The sequence below is a fragment of the Cavia porcellus genome, unplaced genomic scaffold (assembly GCF_034190915.1).
Source record: "Cavia porcellus strain 051 isolate PalLab524CR breed Dunkin Hartley unplaced genomic scaffold, mCavPor4.1 scaffold_27, whole genome shotgun sequence".
Classification (NCBI taxonomy): domain Eukaryota; kingdom Metazoa; phylum Chordata; class Mammalia; order Rodentia; family Caviidae; genus Cavia; species Cavia porcellus.
Genome location: NW_026947510.1, coordinates 33,771,382 through 33,794,001, shown reverse-complemented (window position 1 = coordinate 33,794,001; position 22,620 = coordinate 33,771,382). Strand labels below are relative to the sequence as shown.

At 46.9% G+C, this 22,620-nt stretch overlaps 1 protein-coding gene and 1 long non-coding RNA gene across 2 annotated transcripts; one reads left to right on the top strand and one right to left on the bottom strand.

The window, feature by feature from the left end:
• Positions 1-2,258: 2,258 nt before the first annotated feature.
• On the bottom strand, positions 2,259-16,378 carry LOC100733544 (C-type lectin domain family 4 member C-like). The gene is made up of 6 exons (XM_063238175.1): positions 16,271-16,378; positions 14,606-14,698; positions 13,702-13,815; positions 8,703-8,851; positions 7,832-7,945; positions 2,259-5,839 (listed from the first exon to the last, which is right to left on the bottom strand). Exons 1-6 carry the CDS (start codon positions 16,299-16,301, stop codon positions 5,828-5,830), a joined length of 513 nt encoding a protein of 170 aa, XP_063094245.1. The 5' UTR covers positions 16,302-16,378; the 3' UTR covers positions 2,259-5,827.
• On the top strand, positions 16,260-21,186 carry LOC134473543 (uncharacterized). Its single transcript, XR_010043850.1, has 3 exons — positions 16,260-16,392; positions 16,525-16,688; positions 20,667-21,186. It is a non-coding gene; the product is annotated as an uncharacterized LOC134473543 (long non-coding RNA).
• Positions 21,187-22,620: the final 1,434 nt, after the last annotated feature.

Genomic DNA, 22,620 nt, shown 5'->3' with positions numbered 1-22,620 from the left:
CATCTGGTGATGAGCTGCTGTCTTGATCCAGCTAAGTCTGGAGCTGTCCCCCTGGGAGTAGCTGCAGGTGCCGGGGGTGGAGGGCTCATCCCACAAAGCACTAGCGTGGCTGATGCTTCAGACCAAGCATCTGTGATGCAGTGCATGTTTGGAGTTTACCAGAGCCATTCAAGACACAGACTTTGGAAACTCAGACACATTCAGAGGAACAGCCCGGCGAGTGCAGAGGCAAGGCATGGGAGAAACATGTCACCTGTGCCTCATCACCTCCAGAAACCCTATGTGCTTAGCTCTGTGGTGGTTGGGTTTTGTTATTTTTTTTGTTTTTTGACAGAGTCTTACGCTGTACTGCAGCCTAGCTTCAACTCCGGACTTTCCTGCCTCAGCCTCCTAAATACTGGGATTACAGGTCTGTGTCACTCACGACACCTGGCTGTTTTTAGCTGTTTGGATGTCTTCAGCCCTTAGTCCTCAGTGGAGTTTGAGGAAGGAGAATACTTAATTTGAGGCTAAACTGGGCAGTTTAGGGATCTCTTGTCTCAAATAGGGCTAGGACTGCAGCACAGTAGTAGGACCCTTGTACAGCCTGGTCTGGGCCCCTGGCCCTGCAAATGTGTGGGTTGTAGCTCAGGGGTAGAGCACCATCAGGCTTAGCCCCAGTACTGGGGGAAAATGCTTAGTCTTTTAGGCTTTTATACCCCCAATATAATTGCATAAGGGACAACTGATGGGACAAGAGATAACCTGTTCAGCTTATCAGCCTTTTGGGGACAGGATGAAGTGAAAAATGGCAGAAATCAACTAAATGTATTCTGAAATGGTCTTGTCACATGGCCTCGAATTCTTTGTCCTCCGTTTCAGCCATGATACGCAGCCTTAGTTCAGCGTAAATCCCCCAGGCTTCACTACAGCAAATGGTTAGAATTCTATGTTGTTATTGGTTGTTAGTCTTTTACTATGTTTAGTCTTTAATTTTTTTCTCATTTTCTTTGTGTGTTATCAGGGGTTGAACTCGGCCTTCTCACTGAGGTATACCCCCTGCTGTGTGTGTGCCCATGCATGCATGCAAGTGTGTGTGTTTGTGTTTGTGTAATGGAATAAGTTTTCTGGTTCAGCCTTGAGCTTGCGATCTTCCTGCCTCAGCCTCTCAGAGCTCTTGTGCTACAGGTGTGCACCACCATGCCCAGCTTCTTTTTGTTTTTGTGTGTGGGGGGGTCCCTGGCCTGGAACCTAGGGCCTGGCATGTGGTAGGCAGTGGTTCTCCCTCTAAGCTACATGCCCACCCTTGGGTCTAATTTATATACCTGTGTGTGTAGGGTTCAGTACTGCCATAGGTGCAGGCATTTACTGGGACTAGGTTTAGACCTCCTGCAGGTAAGGTGGGGACCATGGTATGTCAGAAGCTGAGAGTAAGACTGAAGGATCCAGGGTGTCCTCCCGCCATGTCTGACTTAGAATTTCTGCCAGTGGCATGCCTTTGCAGACAGTCTTTGTAGGATACAAGAAACAGGACATCTGTCCTCTGCCCAGCAGCTATCATTTGTTAGAGTGATAAACTGGTGGTTAGGGTGATAAACTGAGTGCTTAGAGGGAAAGCAGCCCGAGGCCTGGGGCAGAGCAATAAACTTGGGCAGAGCTGATGAAACAGAAACTACTCCCCTTGGGCTTTCTGAAGGTGGTGGGGCAGAGGTTACCTCAAGTATGAGGTCTTTCAGTGGGGAAACACAAGGAAATGTTAACTGTTAACATTGAACCAGGTAGAGCCGGGCGTGGTGGCTCACGCTTGTAATCCCAGCACTCAGGAGGCTGAGGTGGGAGGATCCTTGCGAGTTCGAGACCAGCCTGGGCTACAAAGTGAGCTCAAGGCCAGCCTGAACTGCATAGCGAGACCTTGTCTCAAAAAAGACAAAAAACCATTCAGCCAGGTGACCTGGCTCACACCTGTGATCCCAGCATTCTAGGAGGCTGAGGCAGAAAGATGGAAAGTTTGAGCTCCACCTGGGCAGTGAAGCACCTTATGGAGGCCCTGCCTCAGTAGAAAAAGGGCTGGGGATGGAGCTCAATGTGAAGGCCTCAGTTCAGTCCCCAGTACTGCTGTACACACACACACACACACACACACACACACACACACACACACAGCACCATTCATGCATCCCACACTTGCTCTGTAGAGGCTGCCCTGCCAAGAATGGCTCAGCCCGTTGCAGTCCACCACTGTGAGTATAAGCAGGCAGTCATCAGTTCCTAGTGACAAAGCCATCTTTATTAATTTCCCTTCATGAATCTGCACATCACTGACTAGTGAAAAAGCAGCCAGTTTATTTTTATTACAATGTTACTAAATTTACTAAGTCAGTAAGAGTTAAAACCCAAGAACATGGATGAATGAACAGAATGCATTCTATGTATCCCTTAGCGTCCTAGAGAGACTTTTCTCCTTGCATGGTAATAGTTTTCCTTGGGTATCGGTCTAAGTTTTGTTCAGGAATTAATGTGATTCTCAAAACACTAAAGGTAGATCACTTTTGGTATCTTTATTTTATAGAAAATAAAGCACAGAGATAATTAACCTGCTCCTGGTTACGTAAGTGGCTGATCTGAGATGAAAGTCAGCTGAGTAAACTTAGTACTTTGAGCAGATTTTAAGATTCTGGTTTTTATCTGTTTTGCTGTTTTGGTAACAGTCTCCCTGTGTATCCAAAGCCTGACAGAGTCCCCATTGTCTGTTTTAAGAATACCTTGAGAAAAATAAGGAGAGACAAATCTAGCATTCCAGCAACGGCTGGGAAGTCAGTGTCCCTGGATTGGACCCTCCACTCCCCAAGCAGCTACAGTTTATTAGGTGTCTACAGGGATAGGTGGGGCTTGTAAAGGATTACAATTCATCAGAAGACTCAGACTCAAGAGGGTGAAAATAATCTTATGCTTAGAAGTATCCTGACCTGGAGTATAATCCTGAGATGACTCAAGGCATAGATGATCTTATGCTTAGAAGAATGGATGGGAAGTCTCAGATGAGTGGTACCAGTAACCCCAATCCTTCCTATTACCCCATAGGGAAATATGGAAAATTAGCCATTATGAATTAGTGTTTCCCAACACCTATGTAATTCTGTCTCAAAATCAGTTTTCCTATTTTCCAATTTTTTTAGGGATCCCAAGTGCTGGGGTTGCAGGCTTATACCACCATGCCTGGTGCCTTTTAGAACTTGTTTTCTATGTGGTGGGGATGGTGGTGGACACAAGGTCTCACCATGTAGTCCAGGCTGGCCTCAAATTCCCAGTAGTCCTGCTACTTTAGCCTCCCAAGTGCTGAGATTACAAGCGAGCACCACACCCATCAAGAAGTTCATATTTAGCCGGGCATGGTGCCACACACATGCACTCCTAGCATGTAAGTAGGAGGAACCTCACAAGTTTGAGGCCATCCTGGGCTACATAGTGAGTTCAGTGCCAGCCTGAATCTACTTAACAAGAACCTTCTCAGAATAAAGAATAAAAAAGGGCTGGTGATGTAGTTCAGCATAAACACCCTGGGTCCAATCCCCAGCAGTGACTGCAAAAAGAGAAGGAAAGGAAAAGCCCACTCTCGGGAATGGTGGAGACGGTTTGTGTTCCACTGTGCTCGGTGCAGTTAAGGGCCCAGCTAGCACCCAAAGCCTCTGGCCTGTGCAACGCACTCCATGACGCCCCAGGAACAAATGAAGGCTGGGAATTACCCCAAGCAAGGGATTTCAGGGATGAATAAGGGAAACTGAGCCGCTGTGAGGGCCCAGAGCCATGCTAGGCAATCAGTGGGAAGAATCCAAAGACCTGACTGAGAAGTTTAGCGCCAGTATTTACTGTCGAGGTTAGATTCTTATTAGGTAAATGGTGATGACCCAGTAAAGAACACAGCCAGCCTGAGTTTGAGGGTTCTGGGCGACCTCCTGGAGTGACTCCAAAGGAGAATGGAGTTGAGTATTGAGTGGAGTCATTTATGGGTAAGACTGGGGGGTAGTGGGACGCATATAGGTGATGCAGGGGGGCGAGAGACTGCGGGAGCGAGCAGAGCTGAGGGCTACCGGGGACAGACCCTATGACTGAGGGTGGAACACAGCACCTTGTCCTAGTAGAGTAGGCTTAGTTCCCTGGGCTCAGGTGGCAGCTGCAGGATGGAAGACTGGCTGTGACTGTTGTTGGAGCTCAAGAGCTCAGGGGCTGGGGAAGGGTGAACAACAGACTTATCAATGATGCTACAATTACTTCTGTTTGGTTATAGAGCACTGCATTTGCGGGGGGCAAGGTCTCACTGTGGAGTTCAGGGTGGCCTTGAATTCACTTATGTACCCCAGGCCAGCCTTGAATTTATGAGATCCTCCTGCCTCTGTCTCCCAAGTGCTGGGATTTTAGGCATGAGCTGTTATATCCAGTTAAAGAGTATTTTTTTCTATTTAAGACACATCTCACTATACAGTTCAGGCTGGTCTTGAGTTTACTTTGTAGCTGGTCTCAGACTCAAAATAATCCTCTTGCCTCTGTCTCCCCAGTACTGGGATTACAGGTGTGTGCCACCAAGCCCAGTGAACATTGTATTTATTTTTTTTCGTTTTTTTTTTTTTTTTTTAGTACTTTCCAGGCAGACGCTTATGCCACTGAGCTAAATCCCCAGCAAACATTGTATTTCTAAATTTTATTTTATTCTTATTTTTGAAGACCTCATGCATGCTAGGCAAGTGCTCTATCACTGAACTACATCCCCAGCCATGGACTGAGACGGACATAGAGATGAGAAGATACAGATATTTTTTTCCTTCTTGGTACTTGAGATCGAACTCAGGGTCTTGGCACTGAGCTGCATTGAAGTTCTTTTCATTTTTATTTTGAAGTGGGGTCTCATTAGGAGCTAAATTGCCCAACCTGGATTTGAACTTTCAGTCCTCCCGTCTCAGCCTCCTCATGCTAGGATTATAAGCATGCATGCTCATCCCCCACATTTTTACAAAATTATTTTTTGGGGGATAGGATTCTGTGCTCTGTAGTTCAGGGTGGGCTTGAACTCACTATGTTGCCCAGGCTGCTCTCAAACTCAAACTCCTGGTGATCCTCCCACAGCAACCTTGAGTGCTGGGATTACAGGCTCACACCACCGCACTTGATTCGAATTCTTCTCCTGTAAGGACACTAGCGTGACTGGGTTTGGGCTCCCTCTAACGACTTCATTTCAATTTAACCCACTCTGAAAGTCTTTCCAAATACTGCCTTCTGAGGTACTGAAGATCAGGGCTTCCACACATGACTCTGTGGGGACTTGGTACATGATGAATACTTCATGGCTTTGAGGTGAGAAATTAGGAAAGGAGGCTCAGGCTCCTTCTGTTCTTGGGCAGAAGGGCCCTCGGAAGGCTCCAGCATTTGTGAAATGCTGCAAAAGTGCTCATTTTATTTTATTACTTTCTAAGTTTTATTTTGCTGTGCTGGGGATTTGAAGCCAGGTCTTCCTGCATATCAGGTGCTGTACCCTTGAACTCAGCCCGAGCCCCACCCCCAGCCTCACCTATAAATGAATGAATGCAGGACCTGAGTTTGACATCAGAGGGATAGGTGACAGCCCCTGGGGAATGTTACCAACTCACATGACCTAAACAAGCAAGCAAGACATCTGTCCTGTGGATGCCAGGTGGAAAACCCTGTGCTGTAAGCTGCTCCTCACAGGTGGATCACAGGCATCCTGCACAGTGACTTCTGGGGCACGTCGCAGAAAATATCATTCCAGCCCCATCTGCCCGTGGTGGGCCGGAAGGCAACCACCACGCAGCGCTCAGTGGGCTGGTTGGGCTCACCCTCATGCGAGAACCTGCAAGTCACAGAAAGGAGCAGAACAGTGCTTTAAGTCCTGTTTGGAAAAGGTCAGGGTCCCGGTGTGCAAACTGCGGATTTCTGCCCTGCAGCTGCGTCCCCATCCTCCCCTCTGTTCCTTTCTCTGAAGGAGGCCTCTCTCCACTGGGCAGCACCCTGCTGGGCACTGCTTCTTGAGGGGCTCCTGGCTTCTACTTACAACCTTTAGGTTTCAGCAAGTAATTTAATTTCCCTGATTCTCAGTTTTCCAATCATAAAAACTGGAGACAACAGTGATATCCCTGGATATTTCATCTAGTTGATGTGAATGCCAGAGGCAGTGGTGTATACTAAACTATTTTAAAGTCTGTTTTCTCCTTTCCTTGATTTATTCATTCATTCATTTATTTTGAGAGAGTCTCACTACAGAGAGCTGATCTAGCACTCACTAGGCAGCCCAGGCTGGCCTGGAATTACCAGTGATCCTGCTGCCTCAGCCTCCTGAGCGCTGGGATTACAGGCGTGTGCTACCATGTCAAGCTCTTTTTTACTTTTTGAAACAAAATCTCATTATGTAGTCCAGTCTAGACTTAAACAGGCCGTGCTGATCATGTACATATGTTGGCCATGAATGTACAACACGCCTGCCTCAGCCTCGCTAGTGTTGGGATTAGTGGCATGCCCAGCTTTTAATTTTTATTTATTTATTTATTTATTTTTGGCACCAGGAATCAAACTTAGGACCATGTGCTTGCCAGGCAGGCGCTGTGCTGCTGAGCTAAATCCCTAGCCCTGTTCTTCTTTTCCTTTTTCTTTTTTTTTTTTCTTTTGAGACAGGGTCTTGATATGTAGTTCAGGCTGGTGCTGAACTCACTGTATAGCCCAAACTGGCCTCAAACTCATAGCAATCCTCCTACCTCAGCCTCCCCAGGGCTGGGATTGATGGTGTGTACCCATTCCCAGCTTTTACTTTTTAAGAACTACAGAAATAAGAATCACTATAGAGCTAGGCTCAGTCATGCCCACCTATAATCCCAGCACTCAGGAGGCTGAGGCAGGACTGCCATGAATTTGAGGCCAGCTTGAACTACATAGTGAGACTCTCAAAAAACTAAAAACAATCAGAAACAACAACAAACCAGAACTGCCTTAGCCCAGAGGTCTGAGACCAGCATGAGCAACATAGTGATGCCCCATTTCTGGGGTGTGTGTGTGTGTGTGTGTGTGTGTGTGTGTGTGTGAGTGAGAGAGAGAGAGAGAGAGAAATAGGGGATTGAACCCAGGACTCCTGCCACTGAGCTACATCCCCAGCTCCTTTTGAATTTTTAATTTTGAGACAGTCTCACTAAGGTGAAAACTTTTTAGGACGAGCTCCAATTTGCAATCCTCATTAGCTTCCCACAGTGCTGGGATTGCAGGCGTGCACCAATACTCCAGGCCAGCATGTGTCTCTGGAACTAAAGGGAAAAAAAAGGCCAGGCAAGGCAGCACACGCCTGTACTCTCAGTCCCAGAGACTCTGGCAGGATTGTAAATTCAAGGTCAGTCTGAGTAAAGTAGCAAGACTCCCAAACATAAATAATTTACTCCTCTTAAGGAAATACCAAATTTAATTGGTTTTTCTCTGAGATAGTCTTTGTTAGCTTAGAGACACATGTGTAGTTAAAGCACAGACTTTAGGCTGGGCATGGCGGCACATGTCTGTAATCCTAGCACTCAGGAGACTAAGGCAAGAGGATCTCTGCATGTTCCAGGTCAGCCTGGGGGCTACAGAGTGAGTTCAAGACCAGCCTGCACTGCATAGAGAAACCCTGTCATGGTGTTCTTCCTGCCTCAGCCTCTCAAGTGCTGAGATTATAGGCCTGTGTCACCACACCCAGACCAGAGTTGGGTTTTTCAAAAAAAGAATTGTGGCATTTTGTCTGCTTGCTTCCTGGCTTCCTACCCAGTGCACACAACACCACAACGCCCTGCATGGCTGAGACCCAGGATCCCTTTATCTAACTACTCACGTGACATTTGTGTAATGGTGTCTGATCGACCCACTGCCAATGCCTGTGGCCCTCTGGATCCGACAGCCCCAGGTAATATGCAGAGTTTTTATTCAGGTTCTGGATGATGAAATCCTGAGGGAGAAGAGGAGAGAATCCAATCACAGTTTTCAGGGTTTGAGGCGACATGAGTCTGCCTAGTGGTGTCGGGCAAAAAGCAAAGAAGATTCAGGAAGAGCCACACTGCGCAGGCGTGCAGGCCTCCTCTGCCAGCAGGACGGGAGCCAGTTCCAGTGGTGGTCACTGCGAGTCTGTGGGACACTTTCCTTGGTCACTACTAAATACCAGGTAAGGGAAAATATAGTGAATGACTGATGTTTTAAAAAATGTATTCCCGCTGAGTATTTAGCTCAGCGGCATAAGCACCTGCCTTGCAAGCCCGAGGTCGTGAGTTCCATCCCCGGTAACAAAAAAAAAAAAAAAAAATTTGTATTCCAGTAACTACCACCTTGCCATTAACCCCTTTCAAAATCCTTCTCACTTCACCTGGGTGTGGTGGTGAACACCTGTAATCCCAGCACTCAGGAGGCTGAGGCAGGAGGATCTGGATTTTTTTTTTTTTTAAGATAAGGTCTCACTATGCAGTTCAGGCTAGCCTTGAGCTCACTTTGCAGCCCAGGCTTGTCTTCAACTTGCAACGCTCCTCCTGCCACAGCCTCTAGAGTGCTGGGATTACAGGTGTGCAGCACACCAGGCTTGCATGAGTTTAGTTTAAAGAGCCCCGGCACCTGATATGTTTTCTCTTAAACATTGAGGCCAAAAAAATTGAGGCTAACAAAACAGAATTTTTCTGCTTCTGCTGGCCACTGAGTCCACCCTGACCTCTCAGTACCTGCTCCTCCTGGGTGCGGATCACAGCCAGGTCAGCCTGTAGTGTGATGCAGGATTCCCGGCTCTTCTCCCAAGATTGCGATGTTGAGGCAATAAAGTAACAGCTGGACTCAAACAGCTTCCAGGGCGTGGGGCAGCAGCTCCAACTCTCTAAAACAGACACAGAGGGAAACAGAGAAATCTTTGGTGGAAAGTTAAGTCCCTGCTACTCAAAAGGAGGCTGAGGCAAGAATACCACAAATTCAAGGCCAGCAAGGGTAAATTAGTGAGACCCTGACCCTACTGCAGAAATACAACCTAACAGGGTTGAGGGTTCCCTGGGTTAAAAAAAAAAAAAGGTTTTAAGTTTCACTAGAGGTCAGTTAGGTTCTATAAGTGATCTGCACTTCTTCGAAACTGAATTAACTCTCTGATATGTTTCCCAATCCTTAGGCTATTTCATTCTGAACAGGGACTGGCCGATGACCTCAAGGCAGGATATTTGATGTAGGTTTTGGGGCCATGCAGCTGATAGCACAGCTTTACCACCTGCTTCCTGCAGGAGGAAAGCCATTGCCCACAGTGCGGGAACAGGCGAACACAGCTGTGTCCCAAACCAAACCAGTGACACAGGCAGAAATCTCTTGTATCACTGGGCCTTCACTTTCCAACTCCAGCTTCTGACCCACAAAAATGGTCTTCTGGACAGGTACTTCAAGCTGCTACCATTTGCTGTCATCATCCATGAACAATCCTTCACTACATCTTTGGTGAAAAATAACCTTAACCATTTGTTATTATTTTCATGAGTTCGATCCCTGGTACCAAAACAAACAAACAAACAAAACCTGATTACTTGCTATTAAATAAAATTCACAAGAAGAAGATGGAGCTCAGGAAGCTGGACAGATTACAGGGTATTTAAACACAGGGGGTCATTTAGACATGCTCTCCAATGCAGGTGTTGGAGCTCTGCCTAGCATGGTAGCACCTGGCCACTTACCTATGTCCCCAACACCACCACTGTATTTTATTTTGAGACAGAGTGTCTTTAAATTGCCCAGACTGGTCTTGAACTTGAAATCCTCTTGCCTCAGTCTTCCAAGTGACTGGGATGACAGGTGTGCGCCATTGCATTGGGCTCTACATGTTCTTTTTTTTTTTTTTTTTTGGTCTTTTTCATTTTCATTTTTATCGGTACCAGGGATCGAACTCATGACCGCCTGCTTGCAAAGCAGGTGCTTATGCCGCTGAGCTAAACCTCCAGCCCCCTGGACATGTTCTTGAAGCTACAGGAAAAGACTGAAAGAATTCTCAGCCCTGAATTGAGACTGGTGTAGCCACTGTGGAATCAGTATGGAGAGTCCTGAAAATACTGTTACTAGAGGTCCCATCAGACCCAGCTATTCCCCTTCTGTGTATCTTCTCAAAAGAATTTAAAACATCATACCACATGATATATGTACACCCATGTTTACAGCAGCTCTTGTAAAAGCTAGCTCTTGGAGACAACCTAAATGCCCAGCATTTTCTTAGTCTCTCTTCCTGTAGCTTCAGGAACATGTCCACCCCAGTGCAATGGCACACACCTAAACAAAACTAGTTAAGATAATTATACTACTGATTTCTCTGAGGTCACTGGAGAGAAGATTTGTGCCGATATTGTTCAGTCAATGTAGATGCCTTGCGTTCTGGGTGAATGATTTGGGGATGATGACAATGTGCAATGTATGTAGTGTACCATTGTTGCCCCTGAATGACATGTTTTGAAATTTTGTCATTGGGTTTTTTCTGTTTTTTTTTCCTTCCTGAAATAAAATGGATTTGAGAAAAAGGGAAAAAAAAATTCCCACTCATCTTGTGGCCCTGGAGTGATTGTAGTGTTAGACTGGAATTGAAATTCAGGTTGGCAGGACGCATCCAGGCTTCCTAGATGAGCTCACAAGTGGGCCATGCCAGGGCTGCCTGCCCTGGAGACCCGTGAAGAGGCAAGTTCAGGATGGGGGCACCTCATCAACTAGACGGAAGCGGTCCAGACAATGCCAGCACCTCCAGTTGTCTCATCCCACAGTGAGAGGTGCTGGGCACACAGAGGAATCCTACATAGAGAAAGGAAGAAAACTGTCTTGCCCAGAAAGCAAGGAAAATCCAAAAGGCTTCAGGCTACCTCCACATGCCACAGAAGCAATTTCAGGCGGTTCACATAACGTCCGTGTTGTTTGAAAGGAGTGGAGTAACATAAACTAGGAAGGAAGTCTGTCATTAAAAAACCAAACAACACACCTAGTTTCTTAGCCTGCCATGGTGGTACACGGCTGTAATTCTAGAAATCTGGGAGGCCCAGGCAGGAGGACGGCAAGTTTGAGTCTAACCTGGACAATTTGGCAAATTAGCAAGACCCTGTTTTTAAAAAAGTATCTAAAAAGGGCCGGGGCTTTAGTGTGAAGGGCTTGGGTTGCATCCTAAGTGCCACAAAGAAAACTGATGTCTTAAGCCTGGAAAATTCCGAAGTTGAGGAAACTTCCCAGAAGAGCCTCCATTTGTCAGCAGGGTGACACGTGGTCTTTGGAGAAGGCTGTTGAGGGGACACAGATGCAAAGGTACAGCCCTCAGAGGGGGTCAAAGGCAGGGGCAGCACCCCACACAGTGCTCCGGCGCTCTCGGAACTGGGATGGGTGGAGAGGAGAATGAAGTAAGCATGCTGGGACCCAGGGAGCAGCTGACCCTGGAGATGGACCCCACTGGTGGGGCTAAGTCAATGGCCACCCTGGGAGCCCAGAGGGCCCAGAGCCAGTCAGGTAAACAAGCAGGTCTGGCTCTGAGAAGGCGGGGTGCCCAGGGAGCCAGACAGGCAAGGTGCTAGGCAGAGGGGCTGAGAGTGTCCTCATCCTCCTGAGTGTATAAATATACATGCTACAGGGGTTGGGCAGCTCCTTTTCTCCCAGCAGCAAGGGCTCTCCCTGACCCTTTGTCCCTTTTCTTTATTTTCCCGTCCTCTCACTGTCCTTCTCCCCTGACCCAGAAACTTTGCAAGCTGTGCTGGCAAGCAGCACTTGGAGACCCCTCTGGTCCAACGCTGCTGCCCTGCTCAGGTGGGCAGGAAAAGGGGCAGGAAAAGATAGGCAGGCCAGGGGCAGCGTATATATCTCAGCGGCATAAGTGTCTGCCTGGCAAATGCAAGGTCATGATTTTGATTCCAGGTACAAAAAAAATAAAAAAAATAAATGGCCAGGTGTGGTGGTTTGTGCCCATTCAAGGCAGGAAGATTTCAAGTTCAAGCCCAGTCTGGGCAATTTAGCAACTTAAATTGAGCCTGTCTCAAAATATAAATATACACACGGCTGGGGATGTAGCTCAGTGTGGAGGCCCTGGGTTCACTCCTCTGTACTAAAAAAATGTGCTAGGTGAGAAAACAAGTTTGTAGCCAGGCACAGTGGCACACACCTGTAATCCCAACACAGGAGGCTGAGGCAGGAGGATCACTGTGAGTTTGACAGTAGCCTGGGCTACATGTGAGTTAAAGGCCAGCCTGACCTACAGATTGAGACCCTGTCTCAAAAAACAAAAATATTGGCAGACTTAGAGACACAGATGATAAAAAAATGAAAAAACTCCAGATAACATGACTATATTAAAATTTCTATCATTGAAGTTTGATTTCTCTGTGTCACGGGAGATGAATTTAGAGTTCTCAGTATGCTTCCTTCTCCCGCAAAAATGTGTATTGAACAGCGCAGGGTGGTGCATGCCTATAATCCCAGAACTCTGGGAGGCTGACGCAGGAGGATCAAAAATTCACACCCAGCCCAGACAATTTATCGACTAGAACTGAACCATCCTAAACTGAAAAGAAAGGAAGGGCAGCTGGACACGCAGCTCAGTGCAAAGGCTCTAGGTTCCTCCTTCTTTGGGACCACAAAAAGAAGGAAAGGAAAACGCACAGTGATAGTTATGTGACCAGAAGACCAAAGTTTCTGACCCGGAGGCTGAGTAGGTGGAGTAGTCTCCAGGTAAGGACAGCCTTTGCCAGCTGGGGTATGTTGTAACCATGTTTAATGCAAATGCGAAAGAAGAACAGAAAATAGAGCAAACCATTTTCTCTTCCCATTGCCACAACTGAGCCGCTGCCTGCTGTGGGGGAACTGGGCAGGACCCCGCAGGTCACCTGCACAGCCCCTGCTCCTCCTTTAGCGACTTCCTCTTCCCTCCTTCCCCAGTGCTGGACCTCAAACTGGGGTCTTGCGGTGCCGGGCAGGCACTCTACCCGGAGCTGCTCTCCAAGGCTCTAATCCTTGAATGGCAAGTCTGCCGGGAGTTTGAGGCCAGCCTGGGCTACACAGTGAGACTCTATCTCAAACCAAAAAAACTGAAAATAGCAAGTCTGACGTCCTTTAGGGTCGCTTTTGTCTCTGCACACAGCTCAGCAGTTATCCCCTAGGGGAGAGGACCGGTCCCAGTCCAGTCCTGGGGATGGAACCCTACAGCGTGCTAGGCAAGCACTGTACCAGTGACAGCCTCCTGAGCCCTGCTCCACAGCAAAGCTGTTTCTTTTACTTCATTTTGTTTTGCTTTATGAGATGTGGCCTGGGCTGGCCTCCTGATTTTAAGGTATTTTTCTGCCTCAGCCTCTGGAGTGACTGGCACTACAGATGCATGCCACCAAGCCGGCACTACTTTGCTCTCATCTGAATCCTGTGTGTTGTCTCTTGGTGACTGCAGAAGCCCCAGGCAAGGGATGCTGTTGGCTGCACACCTGGGAAGGCTGCAAGGCCGTGGCTGGGGTCAGAAACAGCCGTGAAGAGCAATGCTCACTTACGCCTGCAGGACCAGCAGGAGGAATTGAGATTTCTGAGGTCAAAACTAGCACTGCCTCCAACACTTTCATTCTAAAACTGGCACGTAGGACAGTTGACAAGAGCCTCAGAGACACTAGCCTGGGACTTGAAAGTTTCAGCACCAAAAATATGAACCATCTGGCCAGGAACCGAATCAGGAGCCAAAGAAGTCTCATTGCTTCTTACCTGCAAACTGACCTTCTGCCTCCCTCCTGCAGGCCACACTTAGGAATCTCTGATGGCTCTGTAACTTGGAGAGCCTCTTGCCAATGTTGCTGTATACAGAATTATTCTTATTCACTGGGAAAGGAAAGAAAAGTCAAGAATTAGTTTGGTTTTGGGTTATTTATTTATTCATTTTTGTACTGAGGATTCACCCAGGGACTTTACAGTAAACTACACCCCCATCTCTTTTCTATTTGTTGATTTGTGATGAGGCTGGCTAAGTCACTAAATTGCCTAGGCTGGGCTCAAACTTGTGATTCTCCTGCCTCAGCCTCCCAGAATGCTGGGATCACAGGTAAGGTGTGCACCATCACAGCCACAGCAGGAAGCTGTAGAGAAGAGCTGAAGTGGCATCCTTAGAGTGCCATCGTTACCCTCCAAGAGGGGACCAAGGGCTGTACATGTAGTTAAGAAATAGAGCACTCACCTAGCGTACACAGAAAACAAGAGAAGCAACAGGCAGCAGAGAGTGTGTCCTCTCTTCCTGCCACAGGAGGATGTGGCGAGGTGCTGAAGTCTGCAAGCCAGAAAATGGTCCCCCAGCAGACCCTGGCACACTGGCGTCCTGATCCCAAATTCCAGGCCCTGGAGTTGCAAGGACCTTCTGGGACTGTATTCAGTGGCTTAAACTGACCGAAACTATGTTGACCACTTCTGGGAAGGGCAGTCAGGGCCATGCACAGCAAGCTTGCAAGTGCACACAGCTCTCCATAGTCACTATGAGCGATGGTGCGTTTCTCCAAAAGCCTGACATCTCAGTTAGGGGCGCATGTGTGTCCAGAAAGGGAACTCACTTTTCCAAGAAATCCCTAAAAGGTCACTGGGAAGAGGATCCAGAGTTGCCACACAGAGGCAGAGAACTCACCCAATGTGCTCAGGATGAAACAGATGCCGAGCACGGAGATGGACATCACAGCAGGAAACCAGACTTTCAGCGGATGCCACTGCAGGGTTCTCTCTGTCATTCACAAGACACAGGTTCAGTTACACCCTCACTTCAAACACCCTTATCCCACGGCTCCTGCTGCTTCCTAAAGTAGTTCTGGAAGTCCTCTTTCATGAGGGTCTTCAGTTGTCCTGCTGTGGCTGAATCCATTCAAACTGTTTCCCTTTCCTGGTCATTTTAACTTTGGAGAAGAGCCAGACATCACACAGTGCTAGCTCTGCTGAATAAGGTGGAAGAAGATACACTGCATGTTTATGGTTTTTTTTTTATATTTTGTTTTTTGGGGGTTTTGTTTGTTTGTTTTTGAGAAAAGTTCTCACCATGAGGTTCAGGCTGGCCTCATGTTCACAGTGATCCTCCTGCCTCAGCTTCCCGAAACTGGCATTAAAGTTATGGGCCACCTGCCGGCCGCACTGTGATGTTTTCACAAGCCTGCCTTTCTGATGGGTGGCTCTCAGCAGCACCCATCGTATTTTTGGTCATACATCATGGAGACGCTCATGAAAGAGGACTTCCAGAGCTGCCTCGGCAAACAGCAAGACGATGGGCTATGTGTGCTCTAGGCTAGGGGAGGACTCTGAAGGAGAGTAGTGGTGATATGTTTTTTACTATAGTAATGTTTTAACATTTAAACATTCACCATATATTTTGATTATACCTCTTAGAATCGGCACTGCTGAGAAGCGCCCTGGACCTTATGGCCATAAAGTCTAGCTACAAACCAAGCCCGTTAAGGAACAAATGGGAATGTAACTGGAGATCACACACATTCCCTTAGAATAGCCAGGCATGGTAGCATCTACCTGGAATCCCTGCACTCTGAGGGGCTGAGGGAGGAGGATTCCAAATTCAAACTCAACTGTTATAATTTAGTAATTTAGTGAGATCCTGTCTCAAAACAAAACAGGGCTGGGAGCTGAGTGTGGTGGCTCATGCCTATAATCCTAGCATTTGGGAAACTGAGGTAGGAGGATCTCCATGGGTTTGAGGCCAGACTGAGATACATAGTACATTCAAGGCCAGAGTGAGTTGGAGGCCAGCCTAGACACATAGGGAGATCCTGTCTCAGAACAAGCAAACAAAAAGGCAGAACTTCTCAGGACAAATGACCAGAGAGTAAACTGGAACTGATGACACATACAGGCAAAACCAAGTAAAGGGCACTTTCTGATTTCTTACTCTCTTACACCCAAGTCTCACATCCTTTCCACAGTTTTCTCCCTTTTTCCAATGTCATTTTGTCCTTAATTCTTTAATTTCTCACTTTTCATTTATTTTATTTATTTGGGAACTAAGGATGGTGCCTTCGCCCTAGGACCTTCACACTGAGCTTCACCTACAATGTTGTTTTGTTTCATTTTTTGGTTTTTACTTTTCTCTCTTGAAACAGTCTCTCTTCCTAGTGCAGGCTGGCCTTACTCTCACTAGGTAGCTCAGGCTGGTCTCAGTTCACAGTGATGTTCCCGCCTTAGCCTCCGGGGTGCTGGGGTGACATCACCTGCCCCCACTCACGGTAATTTCCCTGCTCTTTCACAGAAGCTCCAGGTCCTCCCACCCGTGTGTCCACCGATGCACAGCACTCACCTGTCCCCTGCAGTGGTCCTCTGGGGACCATTGCGTCCCTCTCCTGGAGCCGTTTCCCCAGCAGGCCGGGAAGTGAGGACCCTGCGAGCAGCCTGCGTGCAGCTTCTACTGGAGTCTGTGAGGTTGGACACACAAAGTGGATTCATGTCCTGAGGACATCAGTTCATAGGGTTTGCATGCCTGTCACCTCCCTAACGAGTCCTTTTCTTTTTGCTGTGTTTTGTCTGTCATGTCATCCTTGGTGCTTGGTGCAGTGTGCTGCTCTTGTCCCAGCTGGACCAGAGGCCGATGCAAGAGGATCAACTCTGCTGCCCTTGAGTTTGAGGCCAGCCTGTGCAGCACAGCAAGACCCGCCCTAAAATGGATCATGGATGTGTTAACATTTGTCAGAAGAATTTGGATCATCTCATCTTGGAAGGTGAGTGAGGCTGTCTAGCTTTAGGGACAGTGGTGATTGACACTTGAGGCATGGACAGTGGAGAGGAGCTGCCTGGCTGTGCCTGGGATAGTGATGTCCTCTGATTCTGGCTGGGACACAAGGTCTCCAGACATTATCTGGGGTGGAGAGAGCCCCAGCCCAACCCTGCAGTCAGACATGTTCTGGATCAAGGAGGAACCCAGTGCTGAACTCAACACAGAAGTCAGTAACCTAGGTATTCTGCAGACCTGCAAGAGTGCAGCTGAGAGTCACTGGCTGGTGAGGGAATAATAAGGGGAAAGAATTTGCTTTTTTGTTTGTGTTTATCTGGCTGTGCAGTCCAGGCTAGACTTGAGCTGGCCTGGAGCTCAAAACCCTCCTGTCTCAGCCTCCCAAATTCTAGAACTATATACATGTGCCACTTCAGCTGGACAGAAAGAAGAGTTTTGAGTGAGGAAGCTTGAGAAGTTTTAGGAGCAAAGCAGGAAGAAAAGAGCTCTTGCTAAGCAGCACATAAGGAAAGCACTTCACTCCTGAGGATCAGCAGTCTAGGACGTGGCGTCGGGCCCCCCCCCCCTTCTCCTTCCTGAGCCCCGCTAAGGTGTAGGCCCTGAGGGTCTTCTTATAATATGGGGCTGAGCAAGGAGCAGAGACCAAGTGAGAATAACACTCTGAAATAAGCAAATCTTTAAAGTAGAGAGAATGGCAGATCCTTTCCAATGCAAGCAGAGTTACTTGCAAGCCCGGCTCGAGTGGAGTTTCCAGCCAAGGCTGAGTGTTACCAGGAAGGCAGGCGACGCAGCAGAGCAGCAGAGAGAAGATGATCAGGCAGGCAGGTGGGTCAGCAGCATCTGTGGCTGTCAGGGAAAGAGAACTGCTGCTTGGAGCCCCAGACAAGAGCAGCTGGCAGGCAGGGAGGAGCCAGGGTCACATGAGGCAATAACAGAGAACTGGCTGGTTGCTAAATTGCCCAAGCTGGACTCGATCTTGCAATATTCCTGCCTCAGCCTTCCAGAGAATTTAGAGTACAGGTGTGCACTACCACACCCAGTCAGAGATAAACAATAGTAAATCTTTACAGAACACAGGACAGCAGGCATGGTGGTGTGAGCCTGTGATTCCAGCTACTTAGGAGGTTGAGACAAGATGATTGCAAACTCAAGGCTAGCAGAGCATCTTAGCAAAATCCTGGACAAAAACATTTTAAAACGTGGAGCACACTGATAATCTCAATACTGAGGAGAATGCAGTGAGTTTGAGGCCAACCTGGGCTATGCAGCAAGGACCTCTCTCAACAGGAGGCTGAGGCAGGAGGATCCTTGCAAGTTCGAGACCAGCTGGGCTACAAAGTGAGCTCAAGGCCCACTTGAACTCATAGTGAGACCCTGTTTCAAAAAGCACACATACACACACAAAATAAAATAAAAATAAAGAGCCTATCTCGAAACAAAACCCAAAATGAAAACATAGACCATGAGTGTCTGTGGCCTGGAGTAACAAGAGAGTAAGAGGCGATCAGAGGCCAGGAGGGTGGCTCAGGGCAGGAATCTCGCCCACAGGCACAAGGTCCCAGGTTCAGTCCCCAGTGCTGCACAACTGCTGTCCACCTTTGGTGACTTTTACCTGACAACCACTTACCACTTCTGACAGGCAGCAGTGAGCCTGGCTGACAGTGCTGAGGGTCAGCAGTTTGGACCAGGCTCCCTGGTACTTCTGCCTCCCCTGGGATCGCTCCACTGCAGCGGTGCCCACATGTCCACAGTGCACTGACAGGAAGTGGTTCTCATGGACCTGGGGCAGAAGGGGGCCCAGCCTTGGGCTGCCTTCCCCCGGGAGTGAGCCTGGTGCTGGCAGGAGGTGCTGGCAGGAGGAGCCCAGTGCTCCCAGGGGGGATGAGCTCGGTCTGCACCTCTGTCTTCCTTCAGTCACAGAGCTGCTGTGTTTTATCGGTGCGCATCCCCCCGCATCACGCTCATCACAGGGAGCTCGTGCCTGTACCGGTATGTCTTCATTCTCCTGCTTCCCATTCCTCGCCCCTCCCTTTTCCCTTCCTCCCCTCCCCCAGTGTCCTTCCCACGTGAACACTTTCTTCTTGCTCACAATATCTGTCCTCCGTTATGCTCCTTCTTTACTCTCAGCTTCTCACACAAGAGAAGCAATGCTGTATTTAAACTTGTGTGACTAACTTATTTCTCTAAGATTATGGTCATGGCCATGGGGAGTGGGAAGAGCCGAACCATGGTTCCCCAGCTGAGAGACCAGAAGAGCAGCAGCTCCCGCCCCCCAAGCAGGGTGCTGATTCGGAGGAGCTCAGGGCACCGTGGCAGCAGCTGAGTGGAAGGAGTAGCACCTGTACTGTTTGGTTGACTTTGCAGGCCAGGGCTGGAGGTCTGGGCATCTGTTTGGAGGATGGCAGGGCGCATTGCGGCAGCTGGGGAGGATTTCCTCCTGTCTTATTTTTGAAATGCAATGTTTTATTCCTGTATCTGGTAACCTGAGCAACTATTTTGAAGATAACAATATGCAATATGGCAACCATTGCTAAATTCCTATCATCTTGAAGACCTATGTAGCTATTTGTTGTTATTGTCATTTTGCTTTTGTTGTTGTTTTTAAGGTTTGTTTGCTTCTTGATTTTTCTGTTATTTCTTTTTTCTCTTTAAAAAACTTTTTTAAGAAAGACTGCAGTCATGACACACATCCATTTACTAAATTCTCAGGTTTATCCTTCAGTGTAGCAGACTGCTGCTCCACTGTATGTAAACAGCACCTTTTCTTTACCCATTCATCTACTGTTAAGCATGTGGGCTGACCCCAAGGTTTAGCTATCACAAACTGTGTTACTATAAACACAGGTGTGCATGTACCACCACAGCAGGGAGCTTTTAATTCTTTTGGGAAGACACCTAGAAGGAAAGTAGGTGGGTAGATGGAACTTCTAGTTGTAGCTTTTTGAGGAATCTGCACACTGATTTCCACAGTAGTTGCTCCAGTCCACACTCCTATTAGCAGTGTGGAGAAGGGTCCCTTTTTCTCCACAGCCCCTCAAGCGTTTGTTATTGGTTGATTTCTTAATCATAGTCATTGTTCCCAGAGTGAGGTGGAATCTCAGCAGCGTTGTTTCAATTTGCGTTTCTCAAATGACCCGTGATGTTCACCATTTTCATTTGAGAAATGTCTGTTCATTTCAGATGCCCACTTTTGGGTTGGGTCTTTACTCATTTATTCTTTTTGAGGCAGGGTCTCACTTGCAGTTCAGGCTTGCCTTGTAGCCCAGGCTGTTCTTGAACTTGCAATGATCTTCCTTGCCTCAGTCTCCCTTCTGCTGAGATCATAGGAGTGCACCACCACATCTGGTTTGGTTTGGTTTGGGTCTTTAAATTAAGGGCTTCCATGTTTATAGCAGCACAGTTTGTAACATCCAGATCTAGGAAATAATCTAAATGTCCATCAACTGAGGAATGGATAAAAATGATGTGGTATTTTTATATGATGGAGTACTACTCAACCATAAAGAATGATAAACTAGAGACTTTTATAGATAAATGGATGCAACTTGAGAGCACACTCATTAGTGAGATAAATAAAACACACATGTATAAACATTGTATTGTTTCATTAGTATGAGAAGCTGAAAGAAAAAACATGTATATGTGCATGTATATGTATAATAAAAAAATAGCTAAGATAGCTATGCTACTGATTTTTCTAAGTTGACTGAAGAGAAAGATTTGTGCTGGTATTGTTCAGACAATTGAATGTAGACAATTGAATGTCTTGTGCTCTGGGTGAATGATTTGGGGATGACAATGCACAGTGTATGTATCATGGTTACCCCAATTGACAGGCTTTGAAATTTTGTTGTTTTTTTTTCTTTTCTTTTTTCAAATTTTTATCCTTGGAATAAAATGGATTTGGAAAACAAATTAAATAAATAAATTGGAGGGTTTAACACTTTGAATTCTTTATATATTCTAGATGGCAGAGAGCAACCCACCCGTCTTCCTGGTAAGCAGCTATTGCGCAAGCAAGCTTGGGCCGAGCCAGGAAGAGAACAAGTCAGTGTCCCCCATGAGCCTGCATTGTCTGAGAATGAAACATCCCACTCGCCCCCCTCCTTTAGCAACTCGGAGCCAGAGGCCTGAGCAGCCCTTGAGAGGATGACCACATGCAATATAGCAAACACGGGGGATTTCCTTCTGTCTTCCCTTTGAAGGCAAATAGTTTTCACTGTTTTGCTTTGTTCTGATTAACTGTTTTGCTCTATTCTGTTTTGATAGGTTTTATAATGTTCTGTTTTTGATTTGATTTTGCTGTACCTGACTGAATGGACAACTGTTGTGAAGATAATGAGATATATTATGGTTCCTATTACCGTTATCCTGGTAACCTGCTGTGAAGTTCTGTACCAATTTCAATGCATTGTTGCCATTGGCTCTGTTTTGTCTTGTTGTATTTTACTACCTTCAAAATAAAAATAAAAATAAAATAAAATAGATGTTAGTACTTTCTGAGGAGTAACTGGTAAATTTTTTTCCCAGTCTGTGTGTTGTCTTTTCATTCTGTTGGTTGCTTCTTTTCCTTTCGTTTTTTTTTGTTGTTGTTGTTGTTGTTTTTTGGATGTAACTTCTTTTGCCAAAAGCTTTTTAATTTGATGTGATTTCAGCTGTTGATTCTTTGTAGTAATTTTTATGCAAGTGAGGTTTTATTCATAAAGTCTTTGTCTACGCCTATGACTTCAAGAGTTTTACCTATTCTGTCTTCTAGCCAATTGTTTCTATTTTTTAGATTTTTGATCCATTTCACTTTCAAGACATTTGCATTACTGATGTTTCATTTTAGTAAATCATATGATTACACAGCACAAGCATTACTGATCATAATGTATGGATTTATAATTCAAACTAGAGGTTTTGCCATAAAAGTGTTTTTGTTTTGTTTTTGGTGCTTGGCACTGAAACCAGTGCCTTCCCGCTGAGCTACATGCCCATCCCTTTCAAAAAATTTTGTTTTGAAACCGGGTCTTTTGAAGTCACTAAATTGCCCAGGTTGGGCTTATTTTTAATTTTAGTGCCTCACTATGTGGTCCATCCCGGCTGGCCTTAGGACTACTCTACCAATCTTAAAAACTTCAAATCAAATAAATAAATAAATAAATAAAATAACAAAACTAGCGTTTTCACATTTATATCTGGTTGTTTGAAAACTACAACTGTCATGTTTATTCATCCTATTTCTGAGGCAGCGTAAAAGAAATAAAGATAGGGGGCTGAGGATTTAGCTCAGCGGCATAAGCACCTGCCTTGCAAGCAGGCGGTCATGAGTTCGATCCCTGGTACTGATAAAAACGAAAAAAAAAAAAAGAAGAAGAAGAAGAAGAAGAAGAAGAAGAAGAAGAAGAAATAAAGATAGGTTAAAACAAAACAAAACAAAAGACCAAGACTAAGCCTGGCTCCATTGGGCTCGATGGGGCTCGGTGGGACTCGGTGGGGCTCGGGTGAGGTTCTGTGGGGTTTCGCAACATTCAGCAAATCAAGGTTGAGCAATATGCCGCGGCGCAGCGTGGCCACGTTCTGAGGGGCTGGGAGGTGGGGGGCTCACCGAGAGACTGGTGGTGGAGGACGGGCCTGAGCTGCTTCTGGTAGGGGATAGGGAGGAGGTGCCTCAACAGCGACAGTGTTTACAAGTAGAGCATGATGTAATCCCAGGGCAGTGGGACTCTAAGGCAGGAGGGTCCTAAATTCAGTCCTACCTGAGCAATTTAGCGAGACAAATCCCATTACAGTCGGCCCTCAACACCCTGCTTTCATGCCAGGCAGGGGCTAGTCGATGTGGCTCTCGCTGCCCCATGAGGTGGCTCACACCTATTTCCCCTCGAAGTGATCAAGGCATAGTAGACTCCAGTCTTTCACGTTTCTCCACGTTGGTTGGT

What these genes read in the sequence shown, in the direction of transcription:
- LOC100733544 (XM_063238175.1), bottom strand. Translation starts at nt 16,301, where the DNA reads ATGGTCCCCAGAGGACCACTGCAGGGGACAG. An exon ending in AGGACCACTGCAGGGGACAG is followed by an intron (nt 14,699 to 16,270) that starts GTGAGTGCTGTG and finishes TGTGAATGACAG; the next exon opens with AGAGAACCCTGCAGTGGCAT. An exon ending in TTTCATCCTGAGCACATTGG is followed by an intron (nt 13,816 to 14,605) that starts GTGAGTTCTCTG and finishes TTCCTTTCCCAG; the next exon opens with TGAATAAGAATAATTCTGTA.